This window comes from Podarcis bocagei, assembly GCF_964188305.1.
Source record: "Podarcis bocagei genome assembly, chromosome: 14".
Taxonomy (NCBI): Eukaryota; Metazoa; Chordata; class Lepidosauria; order Squamata; family Lacertidae; genus Podarcis; species Podarcis bocagei.
Window position 1 is genome coordinate 7,740,531 of NC_138139.1, and position 27,726 is coordinate 7,768,256.

Here is a 27,726-nt window from a genome sequence, read left to right on the forward strand (position 1 = left end):
TGCTAAAGGTCTTAATAAATATCCCTTCAACAATCCACACAGTACAGGAGAGTGTTTGCTCTTCCTGCTCAGTTTCTTGTGAGGCATTTTGTGTTATGCCACGTAACCCATGGCAGCCATTTTGCGGCTGATGCCCACGGCACTCTCTCGACATTCCACATCGACCCGTATGAGCTGGGTGGGGAGGGCTGGGAGTGAGCTTGCCCAGGTGTGTAATCCTCTCTTTATTGCCAGGTACCAAGGCCTCAAGGAGAGCTGCTCCCCCAGCCTGATCGACCACTTTGAGGCATCTCACCAGTGTAACCACTTCTGCCATCTCCTGGGCCTGAAGAGCATTGAAATCCCCCAGCCTCCGCCGAAAGGCAAGGGCTCTCGGAGCCCCATAATGGGCAGGAAGACCCCGTCAGCCCAGTCCAGCCCCCAGCTGCAGAAGAAAGGCCTGGCTAGCCCCCAGGCCTCCAGGAAAGGTTCTGTGAGCCCCAAGAGCGCCCGGAAGTGCCCTGAAAACGCGGGAGAGTTGCAGTCGGTAGCAAGGCCCAAAGGAAGGGACAGTGGCAAGGCCAGCTGGCTGCAGTGAACAGGCGCGGGGACCCTCTTCAGAAGTGCGCTGTGTGTGCCTGGGGGAAGGTGCTGCTGCTGCCCCCGCCGTACTCGCCTGCGTGGCTCCTCCCCTCCAGTGTGTGCGGCTTATGGTGTGTGAGGGAGGGAGCCACGCTGATGCGCCTCGGAGAGAGGACCCCGCCAGCACACCACTCGTGGGGGTGGGGGCTTGGGAAGGGATCGGGAAAAGGACGGACTGTGTGGATGCACAATGCCACCAGCGCTGTGTGGGACTCGGAGCCCCACGCACCCCTTGTGTGCATTTGCGGCATCTCAGCTGTGTGCGCTAGATGTCCTGTGGACATGGGCTGCTCCTCTGGGTCCCATAAGGATGCAGCCCAAAGCAGGGGCTAAACTCCTCGGGGCGTGGAGCCCTGGCAGGAATGGCGGCTGGGCCCTATGTTCTGTTGGCTCCAGGGAGGGCCCTGCCGATTGGACTCCCAACACCAGCACTTCCCCACAGAAGAGCCGTCGCTCGCTGCTTTTCCCATGATTGTCTGGGCCCATCATCACAGCGAGCCCTTTGACACGCAGTCTGGCCAGTCTGCCCACCCTATTGATCTCCCATATGGCGGAAAAGAGAGGATGGATTCTTTTCTTTCCCCGTGGGTGGAAGAAGCCGCTTTCTTGACGGGGCTGTGTCTGAGGAGGGTATGGTTCTGTCTTCCTGGGCCTGCACTTAGGGCAATAAAAATGTCAAGTGGTTTCATGTGTTTAGAAGAGAGAAGGGGGGTTTCCTATACTTCACTGAGGTTTAGATCAGGTCTGAGGCAGCCAGCTCCCTTTATTCCTGACCACTGGCCATGTCAGTCGGAGCTGATGGGAATTGGAGTCTGACAACACCTGGAAGGCCACAGACTCTCAGCCCCCAGATTTGACTCTCCTTGCTGCTTCCTTTCCATTAGTGCCTCATTGTGCAGCATGGGGGTTGCGCGCAGAAGGTCCCAGGTTCTTTCCCCGTGGTCTCCAGGTTCAGCAGATCTGATCCTCTTGAAACTGCTGCCAATCACAGTGCTGGGCCCCATAGATGATGCCATTCTAGATGTCTGTAAGCTGCTACTGTCCTCAAATAGCAACACCCCCCCCCTCTGTCATTGTGCTTCATTCTGCTGTCTGGCTACTCCCGACAATGTAGTTGGGTTTCATCTGCCATCATCCCTGATCACTGACCATGTTGTTATGTTCTAAGATGGGAGAAGTGTGACCTTCTAATCTAGGTGCAGGGAACTTGTGCCCCTTGAGATGTTGGGCTACAACTCCCCTGCTGCCTGGGGCTGATGAGAGTTGGAGTCCAGTAACATCAGGAGGTCACTAGTTTCTACCTCTGGCCTAGTCAGATAGAAATGGCTCTTCCTTAACAAGGAACCCGCTTTCTGTTGAAATATTCGATGGCGCTTCTTCTCCTTTTCCTCTCGTACTGTGCAACTGTTTTTTTTCTGAGCTTCCTCCAAATCCAACAAGTGAGATGTTGGTGGAGGGGCAATTCAGAGAGGACCCCTTGGAGCAGTAAACCGAAAGCATTTAGGAAGACATTCGGAACATAGATGCCACAGACTAACCTCTCACCATTGACTCTGATCCATTGACGTCTGATGCGGGTCTCTTTATTCCTGCTATTAAATGATACCTTTCCTTACCCTTCCTAGGAATAAGCCTAGACTGAGACCTACTTTAGGGGCAAGGAAGATTCTGCAGGGTGATACAAAAGAGTTGGTGGTGGTTCTGGCAAGGAGGGTTTCCTTTGCAGGTCGACGCATGGTGCGTTTCCAGAATTTTGCTAAGGATTTTGCGCAGTAAGTAAGTGTCAATAATGCTTGTTGGTTGTAGAAGCAAAAGAACAGCGTTAGTTCAAGCTGTGGAGAAGACTCCAGCCTGTTGGGTCATGCAGCAAGAGTATAGAATTTTGTTTTGCAGCTCATCAAAGTGCCTGCTGAAGCTGGGATCTTGGCAGCAACGGGCCAAATCCTGGCTACAAGGCGGCCTCTTTTGCAGGAACTACCTTGTAAGACTTCTTGCCTTGACACAGCTTAAAGTTGATTCTCCGGAGAGATGGACTGGATAGGAAGTTCTAGGTTTGTGGCCCAATAATTGCTGATTGAATATAAAGAGAGCAGGAAAGTACCTCACTCATGAAAGCAACTGAGAGCTGTCTGTTGAATTTCTGGGTATGCACATGTGCGTCCTTTTCCAAGCTTTTTGTAAAACTATGGAAACTAAACCTGAGAGCATCAATCTTCCCTACAAAAACATGGGAGGCATGCTAGCTTATTTTTAAAGGTCTAACTGGCAGCTGATGCCTGTTTACTCAGAAGTTAGTCCCACTGAATTTGGTGGTTCTTACTGCTGGGGAGTGTTCATAGGATTGCTGCAATTCCTCTACCATTTAACCTGAGAGCAAGCTCTTTTGAATTCAAGGGAACCTGCTTCTGAGAAGAGACGCTTAGGATGACACTATAAGTCACTAAGGGAAGGGGAGACTCAGGTTAGTTCGTAGAAGCCAAAGCACAAAAAGCCATGAAAATAATGACATCCTCTTTCTGCTTGACTGAAGAGCAGCAAATACTTCTTGGCTGAACAGTCTGTCCAAAATTGCTGGGAAATCTTGTGAATGTCTCGCCAGCCAACTCTTCCTGCCTGTACAGCTTTTCTTATATCACAAAACAGAAGCAGGCAGCAGCTTTTGCACTGGACATGCCAGAAAATAGCCTCTTGCTTCCATTGGACGTGACTGGGCAATGTGACCTGAAAATACACTGGGATTTTTCAATGAATCTTTAGAGAAGGGCCGACATCTTCCCCTGTTGCTCTTACATTTGACGCTGATATTTCTGCCCTTGCTAGCCAAGATCTGCATTGCAATTTGACACACACAATCAGACCAGTACACTTCCTATAAATACTTTATTGCATCTTTGTTCTCCAAGCAAGACCCTCTTTTGCGCTGTGCTCCGGAGCTGTTATGGCTTGGGACAGGCTGTGGCATTATAGTGAGCACAGCACTGTTGCAGATACATCGCCGAAGTCCCAACATCCAAGCTTTCCCAAATGCCGGAGAAAGAAAGGGAACCGTTTGTTGCAGTTGAGGTGCTATGAAAGAAAGAAAAATATATGAGAAAGTAAAGCATCAGGATTGCTTCTCCTGGCACCAAAATATCCTTCTAATCTGCCTGCACTAATCAAGAGCATTTATTTTGATAAAAGGGACCTGGCGAGAGCATGGCTGCTTTGCAACCTTGGCCCATCGATTCATATCCAATCAAAGAGGCACATCTAATGGTTTTTCCTGCACACATGCATTAGCTTAGGTGCTTTAATAAAAAACACCATTGCCCAATAAGAATAATAACAGCTATTATTATTATTTTATTTATTTACCCACTCTTCATCCTGTGTTCTCAGGGCAGGTGGCAGCAATTAAAGCACAAAATAAAGTCCAGTAGAAATTAAAATTACAGAAATCAAGTGGGTTCTAAACATACGCATCTCAAGTATCAAAAGTCAGGGTAAAGATGTGCATCTTCTGAAACTGGAAAGTCCACCATGGTGCTCTGATTAAGAAATACTGGAATAAAGATGACGAAGTAAAAATGGTGTTGGAGGAAGTAACCTACATTGTCATGCTGTTGTGCAGCGTCTGACTTCACTGCAAATTCTGGTAGTTGTGCCGCTTAATCCTGTTCATGCCTCCTTGGAAATAAATGCCACTTAGTTTAATGGGGCTTACTTTTAGGCAAGTGTGGGTAGGACTGCAGCCGACATGTCATTTTTTTTAGAATCCAAAAACTTTCAACTTTCATTTTCTCAACCTCATGGTTAAGAAAATCTTGAATGCATCTGAAGGTACAGGCAGATGCAAACATTTTAATTGGTTGTGACATTGACTCAGGAGGTGACCCAGGTGGCACTTCTGGTGGCTACAGGCTGTAAAGTCTGCTCCTTTGCTCATGCCAATGGCCATTTGGAGAAAGCCCCATTGTTGAGTGATAGAGCACATGCTTTGTATGAAAAATATGCCACGTTCAGTTTCTGGCATCTGCAGGTAGGGCTGAGAAAGACTTGGATTACAGGTAGGGAACTTGTGTTCCTCATGTTGCTTGACTATTACAGGTTTGCTGAATCTTCCAAACCAGCCAGCAATAAATGTTTTTCAAAGGAAAATGGGTGCCATCTGCTGGTCATGCTCATCTTCACAAGAAAGACCTCCAGGGACACTGAAATGGCCACAGTTACGCCACAAGCAGTATATGGGGTCAAAACGGAATATAATGCACAGATCACTGAAGTGCTTAGCTCATCGTTGCAAATGTATGCACAGGTGGCCATGAAGAAAAGCTTCACCAGCATGCATTCATGGGCCCTCCCACATTTAAAATTGTATTTTTAAAAAGTGTGCTGCCTTGACCTTTGGCTGGGCAGATGCAGGCAAGCAGACTTGCTCCCCTGCCTCCATGATACTTGCAGTTCCCAGTGGTGGCAATGCAGTTGAATTAGTCTGATCTAAGCCGGAGGGCCTATAGCACAGTGGCAAAACACATGCGCTGCATGCAGAAGACCTCAGGTTCAGTCCCTGGCATCTTCAGCTAAAAGGTCCAGGGAGCAGGATATGTGAGATGACCTTGCTCTGCCTGAGACTCCTAAGACCTGCTGTCAGTGTAGCCAGTACTGGTTCAAATGGACATTGTAGTCAACTTGACCATGTGAGACACCATCCTCTGACCAGAGGACACTATATTCCCCCACCCCCAGTGGGTCTAAACCACTGAGCCTAGGGCTTGCCAATCAGAAGGTCGGTGGTTCAAATCCCCACGACAGGGTGAGCTCCTGTTGTTCGGTCCCTGCTCCTGCCAACCTAGCAGTTTGAAAGCACGTCAAAGTGCAAATAGATAAATAGGTACCGCTCCAGCGGGAAGGTAAACGGCGTTTCCGTGCACTGCTCTGGTTCGCCAGAAGCGGCTTAGTCATGCTGGCCACATGACCTGGAAGCTGTCTGCAGACAAACGCCGGCTCCCTTGGCCAGTAAAGTGAGATGAGCGCTGCAACCCCAGAGTCGTCCGCGACTGGACTTAACAGTCAGGGGTCCCTTTACCTTTGCTTTACTCCCAGCTTATCAAAAGGATGGAGGATCCTAGTTCTCCCACCATCACATCTTCAAATGATGGTGGGAATCTGGCTTAATTTTTGAAAAAGGTACAGGACACCTAATCCACACAGTCCACAAGTGCCGGAGGCAGGCTTGGCCCAGGTTGGTCCACATGCTCATTGAGATTGTGCAATTTGTAAAGAAAGGGATTCAGTGAAATTGGGACCTGCATGCTGCTTCCTCTCTTTTGGGCACTTCCTCTGATTCATGCCAAGTGGTTAGGAGTGCCTGGAGTCTGAGAGAGAGAGACTCCTTGGTTGCTCTAGTGTGCAGAGATGCTTGCTTCCTCTGATTGTTTTCTGGCCATTTCTTTTCTGCATTACCCTCCTCTTGTTAGTTGCAGAATGTCTCCTGTCATTGGCAACACCATTTGGATCTGTGCCAGGAAGATTAAGAAGGAGTCAGAGTCTCATAACATTGCCTTGTCTAGAAAATTGCTTTAGCTGTTTACATAGCAGTTTGTGTTGCCATTACGTTGTGAGTATACTGGAGAACTCCCATTTCTTTGCAAAGGAATTGAAGTTCTCAGATGCAAACTGAGTCCCATTATCTGAACACACTGTGTTGGGGACACCAAATCTTGCAAAATGAGCCTTCAGTTTACTGATGACTGCCTTATTTCTAGCATCTGAATTGCCTTCAACCTCCCAGAAATTGGGAGTAGTAATCCAATGTGACCAGATAACTCCTGCTCCCTGAAGGTGAGCAACATAACTCCAACATTTCCCCATGATTTTTATGGGTAGCACATGCAGTGGAAGAATCTATGTTGTTGATTTATGCATGATCAACAGGAGTCACATCCTGCTATCAAGAATTAATTCCTGGTGTGTGTTCATTCCTGGCCAGTAAACACACTCTGCCCAAGAGTTTTTTCCCAACTTTCTCATGCAAGAAGGCTGGAACAACTGTTCTCTGCTTTGAAATGAAAGATTCCTTCTTCCACAGTGAGCTCATCTTTGATTAGGAAATATTGTTCTGCTCCTGGTGGTAGCTGATTCTTGTCTTCAGTCCATCCTTTTACTATTGCTTCCTTAACAGTGCAGCCTCCTCAATTTCATGGATATTGGTTGCTGATATTGGGAGATAGTGCAATGTATTGATCCCTTCAATGTCTTTGCCCCTTTCTGTAGATTTTTTGCCATTGGCTGTATATGCTTTGCTAAGGATGTCTGCTAACTACCTGTCACCAGTGTGGACATCATAGTATTACACAGTAATCTCTTTGAGCACTCAGGAGGTGGCTTTGTTGTTATTGTCTAAAGTGATAGCATTGACCGCATGACCATAGGTTGTTGCTGGAATTGCTAAACTCCAAAAATTCATTGCAAGGAATTCTGTGTCTGGTTATAACTCTGTCCAGTCCCCTGTAGGGTGTGCTCACAAAGGCCATTAGGTGGCCCAGTGAAAGGTCTGAACTGAGGCCTTTCTTAGACGCATTACATTGGAGTATCTGTTTGTTGTTCTGTCTGACAGTCCTGCAAGGCTGGGGCATTAGCAATCGTTTCTTTCTCTGAAATGAATGTGTGGTATTGTGGACCTCTCCATTCCTACTGAACTTCCTTCTGGTAAGTTGTCACATTGGCTTCACAATTGTGGCCAAATGAAGACAGAACTTGGGCGACAAAACATTCCAATAATGTATTGCACTTCTGGAGCTGGCATGGCTCAGGTTGCCTCAAGCGTGTGAGGGTCTTTTGAGCCTCCATACCTGTCCATCATATGTTAACTTTATCTTTCTCACCTGCATTTTTTCCTGCCTTCTGTTTAATGTCTTTGTCTTTGCATCGTTGTGGAAAGGCTTTTGATTTCCTGCCATGATCCTGCACAGCCTTCATCTACTATGTGGATATTCTCTTCTTTTATTTTCACTCCACCCTTCTAGGTCTGCTCTGAAAGACCTCTGTAATGCTGGACAGATCCCCACTGGCATATGAAGCCACCCAAAGTGACTAAATGGAGTTGCAGAGATTGCAAGCGTGCTGGAATCCTTATTTAGAAACGTGTGCCAAAATCTGTTCTTTGTATCACAGAGAAGAACATAGAAGATTCTAGCTTTTGAAAGTCAGAGGGACCAGGGACAGGGAACCAGGAGCTAGCAGTTGAGCTATGAGTCTGAAACCAAGACGCAATCTGGGAAGGCAGAGTTGAATCAAGCAGAAATCACAACCAAAGGGCTATCTAGATGTCGGAGCTGAGGCCAAAGCCAGCAGGAAAGAGCAATCCAGGAGGCCAAAGGGCAAAGCCAGAAGGCAGGTCTGAAGAGCAAAGCCAGAATTGAAAAGCAAGCCAAAAGTCAGGACCAAAGGTGAAAAACATATCAGAGCTTGATAGGCCTTGTTGCTCAGGCCAAGGTCTAACCAAAGCAGAAAGCTCTTTATAGCCCTTCCTGACCAGGAGGGTCCAGTGGCCAGTATGTGTGGGCAGAGTCAGTCCAGGGCCTACAAATGCTCAATTGCTAGGCAAATGCTCCTACATGCAGTTCTGTGGCTTGGCACATGGGCCAGCTCTACACAGACGGGAAGGTTTCCAGTTCAAGCCACAGCAGTTCTTGATAGGAAATTCTGGCAGTGTTTTATCTACCGTAGGTACTGGATCGTGGCATTTCTCCAGTGTTCGAGTTTAGGCCTTTGTTGGCCACTGCAGCTTGCCTGATCACTTCTTTCACACTAAGGTGGTGTATACACAGGAAGCAGTGACTTCTGCTGACGCTGAGGTATCACTGCTGTGGAGCATTTCAAGTTGCTCTCTTGCTGGATTATATGATGCAGCAGCAGGAGTCTTTTTCATGGCATGTAAACTACTCCTGCTGCTGAGTCTACCTCAGGTTGCACCATCCAGGCATGCTTCACTAATGACAATATCCTAGGATGTTTGTAAAATCTCCATTGCACATGGAAGAAGCACTCTTTTTTTTCTGAATGGAGGAAAGAAAATTCTGCTGCTAGGCCTTGGATCATGCCCGTGGCCTCCATTGCAGAACTCTACACAACAGGTCTTTCTGGTTTTCCACAACTGTTGCATTTCCCCATTGGCTGCATTGTGTTGTCATTGTACATGATCTTTGTTCGTCTACTCTGTTTGATACGTTTGGGATTCAGTTTGAATTGCAGGAAGCCCCGCTAGTTGCATTGCAGCTGCTGTGATGCTTCTTTGCCTATGACCCAACAGTTTGAACCTCAATCTATTTTTGTGGATTGAGGACAGCCGTAATGTCCCCAGTACTGTCTGATGTCTGTGTCTCGTCCCTCCAGGTCAACTTTTGACCTGTCTCTGATGGGCTTCCTTTGGCTTTCACACATAGCATTGAAGGGACTGAGCCTGTCACATTCCCGGAAGCACTGCTCTGGTACCAGGCACTACACTTTCATGCTGTCTCCCATACATCTAATAGTGGGTGCTTTTCTTCGGCATGTTGCCTCGCTGCATGTTCTTAAGGGCTTTCAGTCTCTTGTGTGCAGGCACCAGTCCACCATCAAATCGCCTTCCCTGAGCAGCCATTCTCACAGGGAGTTGTCCACGGACAGGAAGGTGCCATAGACTCTCTTTTCCCTAATAGAAGAATTGGTTCAATCTTCAAAATAGCAAGCAGTACACGAGGCAGGCAATGGCATAAGAGTCAATGCTTTCCCTCTTCAAAAAATATCTCCACTTCATTGGGGGGTCAATGGGTGGCAAGAAGCCATAGGGCTCCCAGAAATGGTGTTGGTGCAGAATCATCTTCCACTTTAGAGCTCTGCAAACCCCTCTGCCCAACTTCTCTAAGAGATAAGGACAAAAGCTTCACTTTCCTGCTGAGAGTCACTCTGTTACATGACCAGCTCTGTGTAGAGTTTGAACATAAGTCCACCAGCTTCATTGCTGAGCTGAGATTCTGTCTGTAAAATCCAGAAGATCAGGCACTCTAGGGCTGTTGCGTTCCAGAACTCAGCTGCTGCCACCACATTTTAAGCTTTAAGGTGTAGTGATGGTTGGCAACTTGAACGGTGTTCAAAAGGGATTAGATGGGTTCGTGGAGGATAAGGCTTTTGGGGGCAACTAGTCACGATGAATGTATACTACCTCCCATATCACAGGCAGGCTGCCTCTGGATACCAGTTGCTGGAAACATGGGGGGGGGGCTCTTTTCCTTGCATCCTGCCAGTGGGCTTCCTAGAGTAGTTTGCCACCTTGTTGAATGTTGGGCTAGATGGACCTTTGGTCTGACACAGCAGGTCTTTTAAGTTGTAAAGAGAGAGATTCGGCAGAAGCTAGGCCTGCCAAAAACCTTCATTGAACCAGAGAGCGATGCACCAAATATTTGACAGCTAAAAGCTCCTTGTCTAGAAACAGATTCCTTCCAGGAAACCTGCTCTCTTAAGATCCTTTAAACACATCAAAGAAATGACTGGGAGACCAAGGCAAACAACGGTATGTCGTTGAATTGGCTTCTAGAGGGTTAACTCTCTGCCTTTTCCAGGGACATCTCCTGTGCTTTTGGATTTCACACTCCCAACTCCCAACCAGAAGAATAGGTAGCTACCATAATTGGCTTGCCCCAAAAGTAGAAGCAAAAAAGATGTGAGCACATCTAATTCATTTAAATATATGTGCATTTTTTTAAAAAAAAAATTGTCCCAATGGTAGAACATTCCGAGAGGATGGTTTAAGACTGTCCAGGTGGCAAATGAGATGACAGCGCAGAATGAGAGCATCGCCACATATTTGCCTCCAGCACAGAAATGCACAGAGCCGGGCAGTGCCAAGTTACCTGTTTCAGGGAGGCTCTTAGGCAAGACACCTTCAATGGGCTCCCTCTCTGTGGTGCTGCTCCCCTAGGACCACCATTGTCACCAGAGGCAGCTGCTCTCTTCCGCGCCATTGCTACTGTCTGCTTGCTTGTTAGGCCGAGAACTAGTGAGCAAGCTGGCAGCAGTCCCTGCTCCTGCTCCCTGTTTGCATCATTACTCCCCTTGGATCCGAGCCAGAAGTGGGTAAACAGGGGGCCTGCAGTGCTGAAGAGAAATAGCAGCTCCAGGGAGCTCTGATTGGCAGAACCCCTAATAATAAATTATTATTATTATTATTATTATTATTATTATTATTATTATTATTATTATTATTGACTGTGGGCCCTTGGCAGGTGCCTGGCTATGCCTTCTGTTGGTGCTGGCACAACCAGGCGATGTTGCACACACTTGCATGGGCATCTGATCATCTCCTGGCTTCCCTATAACTTACTGCTCCCACTTCCCCTGCTGGCTGGAGGTGACCATGTGGCTTTTGCAAACATCAGCACTGCAAGGGGAATGGGTAAGAGGAATACACTCACCAGGTGAACAAGTCTTGGCAGCAAATATAGACTGGGTAGCTGGTAGAGTTTAGGTTGGTTTTGCTGAAGAAGTCTAGGCAGTCAGTCACCCCTCCTCTGGGCACATAAAGGATACCTGTTGTGGGTTGCAGAGTCCATGAGAGAAGGCTGGGAAATTGGTGAGAGTTATATACAATTGGTGGCACTTGCCCAGGAGATCCGCATGTCTTTGGGCTGGTACTCAGTGTTTGGGAGTGACTTTGTCCACCAGCCTTTTGTATGGCATTGTTGTTTGCATAGTATATTGATGGGACAAGCAAGGTTCTTTGGGGTTGGCTGAGTGCATCCCTTTTTTCCATGTATGGCTATCATAAATCCTAGCCCTTGCATATAGCTTGACCTCTCCCTTCTCTCCAGAATGGATGTAGCCTAGTGGCAGAGCATCTATTTGCTTTGTGTGCGGAAAACAATCTCAGGTTTAAACCCCAGCATCTCCTGGTGGGTCTGGAAATGTCCCCTGCTTGAAACCCTGGAGAGCCACTGCCAGTCAGAGTAGACAGTATTGAGCTAGATGGACCAATGGTCTGACTCAGATTAAGGCAGCTTCCTACATGTTCCCATTTCCAACAGTTAGTTTCTTCTTTTCCCCTCTTTTTGTTCTCCCAGGATCCTTATGGCTCCTGATTTTGAATGTGACAAGGGCAAACTGACCCTTTCCTCTAATCCTGGCATGGGGATCTGTGGCCTCCCAGATGCAGGAACAATTCCCATCATCCCTAACCATTGGTTGAGCTAGCTGGGAGTTCAGTAACACCCAGAGAGCCATAGCCTCCCTTTCCTTGAACCCTTGGGCCCCTTTCTGCCACCAAACACCCATATGTTACCTGCGAGGCATGCATTGATCAGGGACACACAGGCTCCAGTGAACAAAGCCCGGGGAACGATGCTGGAAAATTCACCCTTGCGTTGCGGTGCCATGGACGCTTAACACACAAAGAAAATAGCTGGATGAGCAGGATGAACTGGATCAAGTGACTATATATGGAGTTTCCTCCTGATTTGTTCACACCAGGTCGAAACCCCCCAAGTGTGTTAGCCGGGGCAGGCAGTTCCAGGAAGCCACAGCAGTTGGAGACATAGCTATGGGCTGGACAGTTTCTCCTCCTGATCTCAGAGCTTACATGTTCCTCACCGGATGGCCAACTTACTCAAGCCTCCCAGCATGATCCCAATGGAGCTCAGATTGGCAAATCCACAAAGAGCAAAGGTTGTTATGATTTCAGCTCTCTCCTGGGGAACAAGAGAGACAATGTGATCAGTTCTGCTGTAACAGCACAAGTGGCCCCATGCCAATCACTCCTGCCATACTGAATACTGGCCTCTCTCTTTGCCCTGTTGCAGGGGTTCTCTGTGGGAAGCAGCATCAGCATCCCAATGCAATCAAGAGCATACAGTAACTCAGTGCTAGCTAGTTGAGGGGTTGCTCCTTGTTTCTGAGTTCTGGATCAACAGATCAGGGGTGCCGTCTAGACCTTGTTGGACTCCCAACTCATCAGCCCCAGCCAGTGTGGCCAGTGGTGAGGGATGATGGGAGCTGTAGTCCAACATCTGTAGGGCACCACATTGACCGCCTCTACACCAAGATGCACGGCAAGCTGGAGTGTAGAAGCCCAGATCTTTGCAAGAAATAGTATTTTTCCATCTTGCTTTGCTCACCAGGAGTTTGGGAGCTGCAAGGCTCACCCTAGTCTGGCTAGTAGTGTACACAAGAGAACATGCTTCTTTCAAGTCTAGCAAACTCTGTCCCTTCATTGCCTCACTTGGACAGCTTACCTACCTCCTAAACATGGATTACCCAGGATGCATTGTCAGAATCCTTCATGTATTTTCTTTTTTGGGAGGGAGGGGCCAGCCCTGTGATTCCTCGGGGAATATGAAGGCACATTTTTCTGATGGAAATCCAATTGCTGGGTGAGCATTAGGTTCACTCTGAGGCTCCTACTTTGCTGTTTGCACCAAAACCCATGCCTTTGTATTGCATGTGAGTCCAAAACAGCACCCTGCAACGGGAGGACTGTGGACAAGGAATCAATGATATTCCTTTTGCCATATATGGCAAATGAGGAATATTGGTTTCCTTCAAACGGGTTGAAAGTTATTTCGTGTGCAAATTTAAGGCAGCCGTCTAAGTGCTATAATGGAAAGTGCATTTTAATTGTTGACTGTTTGTGAACAGCCCTCCTAGTTTCTCTCAAACCTAACCCAACCTATGTAACTTCATTACTTTCCTGAATAAATGTTGTGTTTGTTTTACTATATAAATATTGGACTCAAGATCAAATATGGGGGAATAGGGGTGCTGAATGGAGAAGACTTCACCTACTCCAAGTCTGTTTCCTGGGTGGAGTAAATGGAGCCAAGAACCCAAACAGCCTGATGATGGAGCACCTGAGGAATGGCCGCTGGGACCAGAGCTGGGCTGCAGTCAGTGCCCAGATGAGCGATAGAATTGAGAAGCAGCATGGCTCCTTGTGATTCTGGAGGAGGACACTAGCTCAGGAGCAGAGCAAATGTTTTTGCATCAGGGTGGGGAGCCTCCAGCCTGCCAGGAATTCATATTTGGCCCATGAGTCTGTTTTCCCCAAACTATACCTACATGCCTGGTGCTTGGTGTCATATATGATCAAGGGTGGAGCAGGTAGAGATGCAACTGACAGCCTTTAAGTGCACTCTCTGTTGTGCACTGGCAAGGGAAAGTGGGCTTTGGCAAACGGTATTCATTTGCAGATAGGTGGTAGAGTCAAAGCCTGCTGGATCTAGTGTTCCCTTGGGGAACACCCTCATACATCCATTGCTGGGGCGGCATGGGGTGCTTTGAAGTCTCAACTTCAGGACTTCAAAGTGCCAAATTACCTGAGGTCTTCGACTAGAGGCAATTGATGTGTGGGCAACCCCACACACCTGTCAGATTTGGCCCATGAAGCCTAAAAGGTCTCCCACCCGTTTTCCATGGCAGAAATGCCAGGTTCAGTTCCTGGCATTTTCAGTTTAAAAGGAGTAGGTGGCAGGGGGTGGGAAACCCTGAATTGCTGCTGCCAGTCACAACAGGCAACACTGGGCTGGATGACTTGATATAGGGAAACTTCCTGGGTACCCAAGAGAAAACGAGCAAGGGACAAAAGAAAAATGACTTGTTGGATTTGGGTAATCAGGAGTTCCACTGCCAACACAGAAGGCAGCAATGAGCTTCGGGATGTGCAGGGTTTTCATACTGGTTTCCTGTGCCAGGGCTTCATCGCTTTCCTGCATATATTACTATAAAACCATGGGGCTGTTGCACACACAAGGTTGCTGATGTGCAACCGGAATAGGTGACTTTCTCATTTTAATTTCTCTCCATTTCTCATTTGCCTAGTCTTTAGTTCAGTTTGTTACTACACATTGCTACTGCAGTTAGTGATTTCTTGGCTACTGCAGGAAGCTCCTGCAGCCAATCGGAAGCCGCAGAAGCTCCGTTGGGCATTCAGCTTCCAAAAATAGTTCGCAAACCGGAACAGTCACTTTTGGGTTTGTGACGTTTGGGAGCCAAACGTTCAAAAACTCAGCTGTTTGAAAATCAAGGTACTGTACATGCATTTTTGCACACATCACTTGACAGGAGAACTAGAGTACAAAATTCAGAGAAGTGCAAATTTCAAAGGATTTGCTGTGTTTCAGTATTGCTTTGGAAAATGAGAAGTGGGCAGGTTTGCCTTTAAAAGTGAACTGAATCCAATTTCTCATTCAGTCCAATGTACAACCACTTTCTGCTGTGCTGTGTCCCTAGCCTCAAACCCAACTGCACAATGGTCAGGTATTGTTGCAGTGTTTGGGTCTGTAGGACAGTTGTACACAACAGATGTTGGTGCATGAGTCCATTGAACTGACATTTCCCCTCCACCACATGACTGGCGCACTTGCCGAAATCCACTGCTTGTGTGTCCCGTCCCACTCGGGTAGTCCTTTCAATCGTTTCTCTTTGTAGCCTGAGAGCTGCTGATAAGCCACAAACTCATTTAAGAATATCTTGATTCCTAGAAGCTCAGCTACCACCGGGGCATCTTCCCAACTTGCTCCCAACAAGAATGCTACAGGCACCAGGACATAGGAACAGATCAACTGGAAGGGAAAAGAAAGGTTTAGAAATAAAATCAATGGTCAGGTACCCACATGACTTCTGCCATCCCAGGCCACCTTCCCCACCCATCCTCACTAGCACCCATATCCATGGCGCAAACTCACTTCCCATCTCTACTCCTGCCCAGCTACCCCCTCCCCCACATCTGTCGTGAATCCACAGTAAATCCTCCACACTAAGATTATAGGAGAGGGCAAGATTAGGGATGGGCAACCTGTGGCCCTCAACCTAATTTCATGTGGGCAGGGGGAGCCTGGAGTGTGAAATGGGGGGAAATGGGGACAGGAAATTGAAATGGGCAGAGTGATGGTGTAAGGGACTGGGCAGAGTAATGGTGGAGGCCGCCTCCCTATCCTAACCCTTCCATGGAGGAGGAAGAGGAAGACAGTATAGATTTACCATGGGTTTGAGGGAGGTCACAGCCCAGAGGCAGATGAGGGGAAAAGTTGGGAAATAATGGGATAGCCAGAACAAAACCCAGTTGACACGTCATTAGAAAGCATCCCAAACCCTCCATCTCCCAGAACCCGGCGAGCCTTAAAAGTAGGAGAGCAAAGAGCTCAAAGACAGAGGGCACGTAGCAGCACCCATAGAGGAGATGATGAGACAGACAAATGAGGAAGTGGGAGAGACGGGGTGGAGATTCACTCGGGACAACGCCATTATCCAAAAGGCTGGGTTCTATAGCCTCTCTCTGTAAAGATTGAAATAAAGGACAGCAAGAAACTTTTCCTTGTCTTTATACTTTCCTGGGCAACCAGCCGGGAGCCGCTGACAGCAGTCTGACAGATGCAAGCAGTAGGGGGAAGCCCTCTGCACCAATCGGTTCAGATGTCTGACCTGTCCTTGCCCTGGCAACCCATTGAGTGAGAGGGCAAGAGAGCCAATACACATTGACAATACACATATCATTCCCTCTTAGCATCCATTGACCACCCTGGTGTACTCACAGGGTGGCTGCCTTGTGGATGGTACCTGGAAGGAGAGTTCTGGCAGATTGACCATGCCTCCCAGCCAAGCGAGGGCAGCATTGATGAACTCCAGTACAGCCAGGAATGCTATCAGGTTGGCTGCGATGTTGGCTACCAGCCCCACAGAGACGGCTGCTCCATTGCTGGCAGCTTCCAGGACATTTTTCTCCTCCCTGCATCAACAATACACCAAGTGAGAAGAAAACAGGCCCCAAAATTGCCTCCTTTGGCAAAGCAGCAATGACATACAAAGCTCCACCACGTAGAGCTCAGCAGACAATTCTGCATCCTACTATCTGAGGGCTTGTCCACATTTGAGCATTATTTAGCTGTTAACTCACTTGACGTAGACCTGCGCATATTAATCCCATTTGATTTAGACCTGTGCATATTTTGATTTGTATATGAGTAGCAAATCCAGTCGTTCTATTTATAGCAGTAAATGGTCTAAATTGTTGATTCCACTGGGGCAGTTAAGTACTCATGCCAAATAATTACTGGCAGGGTGTGCATGCAGTCTCTGGCTAACATGCTGCTCACTATGCCTGGGGTGGGTAGAACCTCCAGATGTTGAAGTATAGCTCTCATTGGCCATTGCTGGCTCAGAGTGATGGGAGATGGAATGCAGCAACATCTGGAGAGCCAAAGATTCATCAATTGAGTCCTATACTGCAATAGTTCTCCCTACTTCACATTGGCTTCTTTTCCAAGCTTTCTCTGTTTCTCTTTGCTATGGAGAAGTTGTGGAAAGATGCTCCTGTGTCTCTCAGATGTTGACTCCCCTAGTTCTGCACCCCTCTTCCCACTTAATCCTGCACCCTTCCAGGATCCTTTGGGCAGCCTCATGATCCTCATGTGCTCTAACTACACTCACCCACAGGCAATTTTCACACCCTCCTGGCTCCGGAACTTAGATTCTTCCACTTCTGGATAGACGAGCTTAGCCATAGCCAAAGCACAAGGTGCTGCCATTACTGAAGCAGCAATCAAGGATGAGGCATCAATCTGTAGCAGGATGTAAATGCAGGATTATGATCTTGGATGCATATCTCAGTAGCACCACAATACGGTAGAATGATGGGATGGCAGGCATATTTGGTGTCCCCAAAGAACTAAAAAATGTTACATATTAAATCCAGAAAGCCACTTTGCTCTTTGACATGTGATGGACAATGAGAGACAGGGCCTGTTTGGTGGTGGAAGTTTCTGTTGTGAACCTCAGCGTGAAACCATATTTATACGGATTCCAAACCAATAAGCTAATGCAAGAGCCCTTGGAGTTGTCCAGCCATTACTCTCTCAAGTACTGTGCCCTCCAGAAAGGGCACTTATGGTAAAATGGAAACTTGCCTTCTACAACCAGGACCTTGGGTAGCTCTCTGGATTGCTGACTCACCCCAAATGAAATGTAAGCTCCCATCACACTGCCAGCAATGGTGGCAAAGCCACCAGTCATCACAGCATGAACCTCTGACCGCGTCATGTCCAGCAGGTAGGGACGGATGAGCAGTGGCGCTTCTGTCTGGAGGGCAGAAGGGAAAAAAGGGGAGAGGCACATGTTGCAGAGTTTTTGCCCCCTAGTTTGCAGCCCTAGAAACAGCACTCACAGAAATAGTGAATTTAGAGAGATTTTTGCTTCCAGAGCAAATGAAACCAAACAGAAGAAATCACAGTCTTGAAGTAAAACACTCCTGATCTGATTGTGCTCAAATTTGGGCATTTTGAGATGATGATGTATAGTGCATTTCATCCATTGATCTCAGGGAAATTCACAACATAAAAATACAAGATGAAAACACAAAATGCGTAAGAAAAACAAGAACAGACACACTACCCAATGACCCCCGCCCACTACCCCCTCCCACAAACACATTTAAAAGGGTATAGGACGTTAATCAGCCTGGTTGGAGAGGAATGTTTTTTTCCCTGGTCCCTAAAGGTGTATAATGAAGGTTTGCCTGGGGCAGGGGTAAAAACAAGAGAAACCCTTCTTACCATTCCCACAAACACGTTCCCCACCACACTCAGAGATTCCGTGGCTGCTGTGCCCATGGTGATCTGCAGGAGCCAGGACAACTGCAGGAAGGAGTAGGAGACGGTCAGAGGGCATTACTGCCCTGTCACACAGCCTACAAGACTCAGTATTATTAATAATAATTGTAATTTATTAAATTTGTATACTGCCCTACACCCGCAGGTCTCAGGGCTATTCACAGGATAAAATCACGATAGAAAAACACAGAATACAGAATCAAAATAAAAACAAGAACAACTCAATAACCCGCCAGGTCCCCAACACATTTTAAAAGGGCATTGGATGTCGATCAGTCAAAGGTCTGGTTAAAGTGGAACATTTTTGCCTGGCTCCTAAAGGTGTCTAATGAAGGCGCTGGCTGAACCTCTCTGGGGAGAGCATTCCCCAAAAGGGGAATCACTGCAGAGAAGGCCCCGTTCTCATGCTGCCACCCTCCGGACCTCTCATGGAGGAGGCACATGAAGAAGGGCCTCAGAAGTTGATCTCAGGGTTCAGGTAGGTTCATATGGAAAGAGGTAGTCTTTGAGGTATTGCTTTGAGTCCTGAGCCGTTTAAGGCTTGATAGGTTAAAACCAGCACTTTGAATGGGGCCCAGAAACTAATTGGTAGCCAGTGCAGTTGGACCAGGATCGGTGTAACATGCTCAAAAGTTGCCCCAGTGAGACACCTGGCTGCTGAATTCTGCACTAACTGAAGTTTCTGAACTGTCTTCAGAGGCCGCCCTACATATAATGCATTGCAGTAAACGAACATTGAGGTTACCAGAGCATAGACAACGGTAGTTAGGCTATCCCTGTCCAGATAAGGGGTAGCTGGGTCACCAGCCAAAGCTGATGGAAGGCACTCTGTGCCACTGAGGCCACCTGAGCCCCAAGACTTGACAACGAAAATCTTCAATAGCTATGAATTTTCCTCTTGCTCTTGTTTAGCTCACCTTGCAAGCACAGCCATTCCCCATACCCATTCCTTAGCTATGAAGCTTAGCAATGAGTGAATGCAGAACTTCTTGGGTTCAGCCTTTGGTGTCTTTGGAGGGCCAAAAGACCCCTCTCTTGAAATGTCGGAGAGCTGCTGCCAGTAGACAAGATGGAGCTATGTAGACCAAGGATTTGACTCAGTATAAGAAGGCTTCATGTATTCCTTCCTTTTCTGCAGATAGCATAGCTGGTCCCTGCTTCTCATCCCCTCCATCACACATGTCCTAGTACTGACTTTCTATCAACAAACCCTCCCCTTTGTGACAGCAATCACTCTTCCTGCCCCCTTCTCTCTACCACAGCCATGTTGGTTGCCTCATCTTCCCTGCAAGAGCAACTGCTTCTCCATCCTTGTGGCATGACCTCCCTCCCCACTAGCAGGCAGCAGTGCCTTACCTAGGTTTCCCACATCGTCCAAAATCTTCACACACACTTATCTTGGGAGTTTTTCTCCGGAGCTCAGAGATCTTTCATGATCTTTTATAGTAAGTTGCATGGTAGAGAGAAATGGTTGACCCTCCTCAGCTACACAGTGGGGGCTCGAAAGCATCTCTCCACTGCCCAGAGCCTTGTGCTCAGCATTACCTTCAGGATTATGAACTGCATGACTCCCAGGTAGTAGAGAATGGACATCACACAGCTGAAGAAGACAATGATGGGCAATGACTGGAGGCAGAAAGCAAACAGTGAACGTCAGGCTTTAGGGAGTTCTAGACAACCTACAACACAGCATATATAGGGGTTGATTATAAAGTTGAGCACAGAAGGTCTGAGCAGCTTGTAAGGTGCAGAATGTTATAGAAATCCTGGGCACCGTGAGCTAGTCCAATGGCCCACACTGGCAAAGCGAAGTAGACTTAACATAGCTGGACATCTGTGGAGTTAACACAATGGCCAGAAACTCACCACTTGGCTTGTTTGGGAGCATTTGTGAGTGCAAATTCCAGGAAGACAGCAGCAGCTTTGTGGAGGTTATGGGCAAGGTGCCCTCTGATGCCTCCTAAGTGTTGCTCCTGTGTCTGCCACCTGCAAGCTTATCGGGGGAAGAGGAGGCAGAAAGCAGTAGGGACAGGTGTTGGTGGGGAAAGCACAGCAGCTCCCGTCTCCCAGGATTCCCTCACCCTGGTGCTGAAAGGAGTAGCACTCAGTGAAGCTGCTTTAGCTGCCCTCTTCACTTTCCCCAATGTCTCCAACATGCGCAGTGCACATCAGAACAGAACCCAGAAGCATTGGAGACAGGGAAGATGGCAGCAGCTAAAACTACCTGGCCTGGCATGAATTTTCCAAAGGACATAGCTCTTAAAAGAAATAAAAATTAAGAATGCTAATATCAACCACAGATGGGCTCCATGGACCCTGGCATTTTTTGTCCCACTATGCCAGATAACGACACTAGGCCTGTTGCCCAGACTGTAGTCCACAGTTCAGACAGGTCTTATCCCAGTCCAACGACACAATGAAATGCCAGCCTCTTGTGTCAAGGACTCAATAGCAAAGATGACTCAGAGAAGGATAAGGCGAAAGAGAGAAAGAGAGAGAGAGAGATTAGGGTGAAACATGCCTCTTAAGCTAACCTGAAAGGCAAACGCCTCTTGGATCAATTTGTCTCCAAAGACGAAGCTGGAACCAGCTGTGGTGTAGTTCAGGAATGTCTATAAGGGAACAGAGGGAATGTTGAGGAAAATGAGTATGCATAGGACTTTACTCAGTTGCATTGGATAAGGCGGAGACCTAAGTGCTTATTTTGGAACATCTTTCCTGAAATGTACATATGATGTTACAGTGGACAGTTCAAGCATCGTTGTGAAGCCAGAGGTGCTACTCGTGCAAGTCTTATTCATGACCCTGGTCACCACACAATAGATAGCTTTTTCCCCACTGCTGCTCAGAGACTCTCTCTTTTTTTAATGAGCCCACCACTTCCCCCATAAAGAGCCCTTGCCACCACCATTAGGAAGCTGCCTTATATTGGATTATCTAGTTGAGGGTTGGCAACAGCTATCCAGGGTTTCAGACTGAATCTTCCCCGGTCCTACCTGGAGATGTTGGGGGCCTTCTGCATACAACAGTATGGCTAACCGGCATGCTGGGAGCAAGGAAAGATGGCAACAGTCAGAGAGCAAGACCTCTGGCTACTTTGGCCATCTATGGTGACAGTGGTGGGAGAAAGGGAAGAGGAAGTCCCTTCACAGGTGGTGGTATTAAGAGAAGGAGAGCCGTATTGACATTGCACTGCCACTGCTGCCACCACCAAAGTTAGGTGGCTCCCCACCATCTGAATCAGTTCTGTTCCACCCCATTGAGGAAAATAAAACTGCCATGCTAGCTCACTGTCTGTGGACCAGGTTGGTGCTGGAGCAGCTTGATGCACCCCTAATGGAATGCATTCTTATATACCGTGAACACCCTGCCTCGCCTTTTCCATTTGCCCGGGTCTTTATTTCACATTTTCAAGACATCTGCCACTCCCGCCTGTCTCAGGAAGGGCTGCTCTCATCCCCCTGAGTTAGGATGTTTGGCACATGAAGCTGCCTTGCACCAGGGGTAGCCAATGTGGTGCCCTCTAGATGTTCTTGGGCTGCAAGTCCCATCGTTCATGACAATTGGCCTTGCTGGCTGAGCTGGATGGGAGTTTAGAGTCTAACAATATTCACGGGGCTCTGCATTGGCTACCTCTACCTAATACTGAGTCTGAATATTGGTTGAACTTGAACCAACCCAGTCCTGTTTATTCCATCTAGCAGCTGCTCCCCAAGATCTTGAGTAGAGGATGCCACTGGATCTGCAATCCGTATACTTGGGGCTGAATGTGGGAGCCAGGGAGTGCAAAGAATGCACTTAGATGTAGTCATTTCCAACAACACTGCTCTGCACCTGAATCTGAGTACCAAGCCACTGGAAGGCCTGAAATCCAGGTTCTGTCCGGATGATGAACACTCCAAGGATAAACTGCAGGCCAAGCCCCCAGAACACAGCTCTCCACGACACCTGCAACACAGCACAAGAGGGAATCTTGTGAATACAGAAACCAAGGGACATGTCAGTGAGAATCAATGATAGCCCCAGGTTGCAGAAGTGCTAACCTCAGGATTAACAAAGCACATTGATTTCTTGAATTCACTGGAGAAGGAGGCAACAATGATCCCCAGCATGAATAGGGTGGTTGCTGTGCAAAGTCCAAAAAATCAGCTCAAATTCTACATATTTTAATTGGATTCCGTGAGAGAGGGTCTTAAGTGAGCAAATCAACTGAGTGAGAGCCATTTGAACTTGTCAGCTGTTGCCCCCAAAGGGAAAAAGCAGAGCAGATGGAGTAACCCAGTGTGGCCTAGTGGTTAGAGTGTCAGGCTAACACTGGGGAGGTCTATGTCCAAGCTCTGACTCAGCCATAAAGCTTGCTGAATGACCTCTCAGGCAGTCCCACCTCACACGGATTAAAATGGGGAAGGGCATGCCTCATAGGCTGCCTGGAAAGGTAGGGCATAAATAAACTGTCCTTCATTGCGTGTCTTCAGAAACAGACGCTGGACTGCCATTTGTTGGAACGCTCCAGCAGTGGCGTAGCGTGGGTTGTCAGCACCCGGGGCAAGGCAAGTAATTTGCGCCCCCTAACACGTGGATTTGCACCCCCTAGCCCGTGGATTTGCGCCCCCTAACCCTAACCCCCAGGTGTTGCGCCCGGTGCGGCCGGCCCCCCCTGCACCCCCACACTACGCCACTGCGCTCCAGTTCTGGACTTCTGGCATCAAGCAAGGCCTACAACCCACCCACCCCACTGTAACTGTTTTATCGTTACGAAGTTCTATCTTGCCCAACCACTCTGCAGGTTTTATTTAAAATCTGGTGCCTGAGCTCTAGCAGAACCTCAGCCCAATTCTATGACTGCTAATTCTCAAGTTAAGCCCCACTGAACTCTGAGAAGATTACTCCAAGGGATAGATACATAGGAATGCGGGTTTTATAGACTGGGAAGGTGGCAGGAAATTGTGGGTTGCAGATGTATCAAATCATCTGCGGGAAATTGTGGGTTGCAGGTGTATCACATAAGGACCGCAGGCCAAAGAAAATGCAGCTACTTACGGCTCTGTGGTGTTTGGAGCAGACAAAGAGCACCAGCACCAGCGCAGCGAAGCCACCCAGTGACACCAACTGCTCTCGCCTCTGGGACATGTCAAGAACCAGCCACACTACCAGGCCGATCAAAATGATTGCACACAGCACCCTAGGAGGGAAGCAGATCACCATCACTGCAGAGATACACCCAGACAGGCTTTGCTAAATAAATGAGATTTGTTGGGGAGGCTGTTCTGATGGGATCCTGATGGTTGGGATGCAAGACCGTGTCCATGCATGATTATGGGATTCATCCCCCTCCTCACCCCCTTCCACTGCCTAGCTAAGATAGTTTTATTCTAGCAAGCACATGGCCTGCTGGATTGAAGGGTTGTAGAACTGAACTGTTGTCTTTTCAGCTCTTTCTTCTGGCACATTGCTTGCCAACAGAACTTGGTTAAAGTTCTCTACCATTTCTATTGGGTTGTGGGTTTTTTGCCATTTTATTGTATAACATTGAATTTAGGGATGGGGAATAGATTTGATTCAGTAAGCAATTGATGCTGAATCTTTCCCAAACAATCTACAAACCAAAACGCAACCATCCTTTGAAATTTGCTCTTACTGGAATTTTGCGATGCAGTTCTCCAAACAAATGGTGTTCACAGAAATATATATTTTAGGGGGAAGTGTGCATAAAACTGAAGGTATTTGTAAAAAATAACATACAAAAATGCATTATATTGGACAAAATTGCTAGCAAAAATGTGTACATTAGTCAGAATTGCCCATACAAATGTGTTCATTACAAGATATTTGCACTAAAATGCTGATTAATTTTCATGAGTGTTTACCCCCCCACCAAAAGAAAGAAAGAAAGAAAGAAATGCCACAAAATTTGGAAAACTGTATTTAAGACTGAAAAAATGAGTTGTTTTAAGAAAAATGATAATTTTTAGCGTGGAATAAATCGCTACAGAGCTGTCCATCTACGGCAAGATACATATACAGGTTTACTTTGACGTAAGTCCCATTTTATTCAGTGGGGTTTGCTCCCAGATTAAGTGTGTCGAGAACTGCACCATCCTGAGCATATTTGCAAAAGGTTCCCTTGCAGTCTTCACAATGGATGGATATGAGGGTGGAGATTGCTCCTATTCGGATCTGTGCAACAAGCGCCTAACTCACCATTTCAGCCATGGCCAGATACTCCGGCAGCATTTTCGGAAAGGGCGGAACATCTGGACAATCTTGGAACCCCAGAATTCCTTGACCATGCTATAGATCATGAAACAAACCACCAGGGCAGTCAAAATGACCAAAGCCAAGGCTCGGTCGAAGTCCAGCCAACAGGCTGCAATGAAGTAGGCCACATAGCCTAGAGAGAAGAGATGCAAAGGTCAGGAAATGCACCTGTGGGTCAAGTCCTTTGCCAACAGTGCAGGGCTGAGCTCCGCTTTCTCCCTGTAGTTATCAAGATATTATTCTCTCCAGGCCATTGCACTGAGGTAAGGTACTGCAATGTTGAAATCTAGCAAGTCGCCCCACCTCATTTGGTATTTAGGCCGCATTCAATAGCAAACAGCTGTGGGCAATTCTGGACAGTGGAAGTTGGTCCATTAGGACAAAGGGGGCACGGCTCCATCAATCTCAGCCTACTCTTTGCCAACCCCTGACTCCCTACTTAACAACTTCCTAGTCTCAGTGTTGCACTTGTAGGACTCAGCAGGAAGGTAAAAAGGTAAAGGTACCCCTGATGTCCAGTTGCGGACGACTCTGGGGTTGCGGTGCTCATCTCGCTTTACTGGCCGAGGGAGCCGGCGTTTGTCCGCAGACAGCTTCCGGGTCATGTGGCCAGCATGACTAAGCCACTTCTGGTGAACCAGAGCAACTCACGGAAACACTGTTTACCTTCCTGCCGGAGCGGTACCTATTTATCTACTTGCACTTTGATGTGCTTTCAAACTGCTAGGAGACCCGCGTCCCTAGCAGGAAGGTAGATGGTTACAAATGCAGAATTAAGTCTTGAAGTAATTGGCTCTGGCACCACCTACTGTTAGGCTCCCTGTCTTCTGCCCTACCAGTCTCAATGGGCACCAGACACAACTGCTTCTAGAGGGCTCTGTAGGGGTGCTATATCCTACAAGTGCTCATCACTTTGCTCTCAATCAAAGATCCCTCCCAATGTTCCATCTGAGCCAAAATTTATTTGGATTTTTTAAAAGCTACTCCTGAAACACTGGGAGAATTTTGGTCTTCTCCAGGGAACATTGTTTTCATATTGGTGAAGAAAGCAATGGGCTTACTTCCTACACCTTCCTGTCTTAACCCGTTGCTTCCTTCGTACATCGGCTTGAATTTAACAATCACGTTGCATTCAGCATGACACGAGCTGAAATTTCTCAGAATGGTGTGGAGACTTTTAGAGGGGTCATATATGATCAGCTCATGTGGCCTAGAGGTTTACCAAAAGGGAAGAAAACCCAAATTATTAGGTGTGTCGCCCCCACTCCTTCCAGTGCCACAAAAGTGTCAAGGTGTGTGTATGCATAATAGCCTCACCTGCACACAGGATGCCCAAGAAGATCTTCCGTAGTATCTTGGCATGAGCCTTGCAAAAGCACCTTGCTTTAGAGAAAGGCTCAGCTGCTGCATTCTTGATCCTGAAGAGAATCACACCAAGAGAATAAGCCTGGGTGCATGTCTGAAAGAGGGTGAACGGGGCTGCCATTTGTAGCTCCAGCAGTCCCAGGTGTCCTGCAAGAGGCTGGAGGAGCTTCTACACCTGTGTGACTCCCTTCATTCTTGTTAAAAGGTGAGGGGGAGTGGCAGATGAGGATGCTTACCTGATGCCCCTTCAAGTCACTGCTGTGGGGACCAGGGATGCAGCAGTATGACTTTGGATAACCACCTTCCCTCCAATTCTGAGGCTGCTGGGGGAGTCTAGAAGGGATACCTCCTCCTGTAAGTACCTGTCTAAACCTTAAGGTATCCTGCATTTGCTGGTTGTTTTCAAAGCCTACGATTTATATGGTATTTTATTGTGATCACTTCTTACATTTGGGGGTTAAGCTGGTCTGGATTTTTAAGCTTCATTGTGGCTTTATTTTTATTTGCACAATGCAGAATGAATCAATAAAGAATATATTTTCCATACCTCTGGAAAGAAGTATCATGCGCATCATTGCCCTCCTTGAACTCAGAAGGCCAAGAGTTCTCTGCCACCTGCGGATTTCTGTCTGCTTCCTGCCAAAGGGCACAGGGAAATATTTCCTGTTCATAAATGCTTTTAAAGCAGCAGTTGATATTAATGCACCAGAGGTGGCCTTTGCTCTCTCTGGTCTAGGCATACAAAGGTACAGTTTTTCTACTGCTTAGAAGCCTATTTTATCATTAAGCGCTATATAAATTAATAAACAATGACAGCAACAACATGGTCCTCTTTTAAGAAAGTGCAAAGGGCAGAGTTAAGAAGCAGTGATGGTGTTACCGTGAGCTCTAACGCTGGATTCTCCAAACCTCTGTCGCCAGCTCCAAGTGAAATCCTGATTTCTCCCATCTCTCCGGCACTCTGCAGCTACCTGAAGTTGAACTGCTGGCAAAGACAGTGCATAGTCAGTCTGGAAGCAAAGGAGCCCTCGGCACCCTCCTGTCTCAGGATCACACCAATCCTTCTGTCTGGTCTTGTACTGATTATAAATCGGAGTGCAGACATAAATGGGCTGCAAAAGGTCCGAGCTGGGAAAAGAATTGGCCCACTAATAAAATCGTATGCCGATGTCTTGCGCTGCCCAGGAGGAGGAACATAACAACATAAAGAGTCCTGCTGGATCAGGCCAATCTAGTCCAGCATCCTGTTCTCACAGTGGCCAACCAGATGCCTATGGGAAGCCCACAAAGCAGAACCTGAGGACAAGCCCACTCTCCTCTCCTGCGGATTCCAGCCACTGGTATTCAGAAGCATTGTTGCCTTTACCTATGGAGGTAGATTATAGCCATTGTAGCTAGTCGCTCCTCCATGAATTTGCTTGATCCTCTTTCAACGTGGTAAGTAAAAGGTGCAGTCTGTTGGGGCCCTTGAAAAAGTCAAAACATCACCCTCAAAGAAAAGAGATTCCCCACATTGACAATGCACACACAGGGCTGCATGTTCTTTTCTTCGCACAGAAATGCTTTGAAAGCAAATGATACGAATGCACCAGAGATGGCCCTTGTTTTTCTCTCTCTGGTCTCCTGGACTAGGTTTAGAAATGCCCCCCCCCCAATCGCTCGATTGTTCGACTTCTCCCAAATTAAATGCTCTCTTCCCTCAAAATAAATGCTGCCCACCCTAGTGATCTCATCCTGAGTGGCTGGCAAATAACTCACCGCAATATCGAACTCTGTCCTGCTCCTCATGAGACGTAGGGAATTCCTTCTTGGTCAGATCCACTCATGCCTCAGGCTAGGCAATGGAAAGTTATCAATTAACAGAACAGTCCAA

The 27,726-nt window shown here is 47.5% G+C and overlaps 2 protein-coding genes across 6 annotated transcripts in view; one reads left to right on the plus strand and one right to left on the minus strand.

The window, feature by feature from the left end:
• The window catches only part of ALPK3 (alpha kinase 3), a 74,795-nt gene extending 70,589 nt beyond the window's left edge, over positions 1 to 4,206 (plus strand). For both annotated transcript variants that reach the window (XM_081169175.1, XM_081169176.1), the window contains one exon: positions 235 to 4,206. In XM_081169175.1, coding sequence (XP_081025301.1) covers positions 235 to 577 — 343 coding nt within the window. In that variant the 3' untranslated portion in view covers positions 578 to 4,206. The remainder of the gene's footprint in view (positions 1 to 234) is intronic.
• Positions 3,547 to 27,673, minus strand: LOC308572801 (sodium/nucleoside cotransporter 1-like). Of its 4 annotated transcripts, none has more exons than XM_081169203.1 (18): positions 27,612 to 27,673; positions 26,734 to 26,835; positions 26,401 to 26,489; positions 25,806 to 25,906; positions 24,432 to 24,621; positions 23,271 to 23,412; positions 22,065 to 22,178; positions 20,765 to 20,842; positions 19,776 to 19,856; positions 18,174 to 18,254; positions 17,575 to 17,700; positions 17,053 to 17,183; positions 16,183 to 16,351; positions 14,991 to 15,188; positions 12,239 to 12,320; positions 11,915 to 12,013; positions 11,052 to 11,166; positions 3,547 to 3,687 (listed from the first exon to the last, which is right to left on the minus strand). In XM_081169203.1, exons 2-18 carry the CDS (start codon positions 26,800 to 26,802, stop codon positions 3,558 to 3,560), a joined length of 1,995 nt encoding a protein of 664 aa, XP_081025329.1. In that variant the 5' UTR covers positions 26,803 to 26,835; positions 27,612 to 27,673; the 3' UTR covers positions 3,547 to 3,557. The 4 variants fall into 4 exon arrangements, with proteins under 4 accessions (XP_081025329.1, XP_081025328.1, XP_081025330.1 ...); XM_081169202.1 differs by having other exon boundaries at positions 26,763 to 26,835; positions 27,573 to 27,621; XM_081169204.1 differs by lacking the exon at positions 3,547 to 3,687 and having other exon boundaries at positions 10,346 to 11,166; positions 26,763 to 26,835; positions 27,573 to 27,621.
• Positions 27,674 to 27,726: the final 53 nt, after the last annotated feature.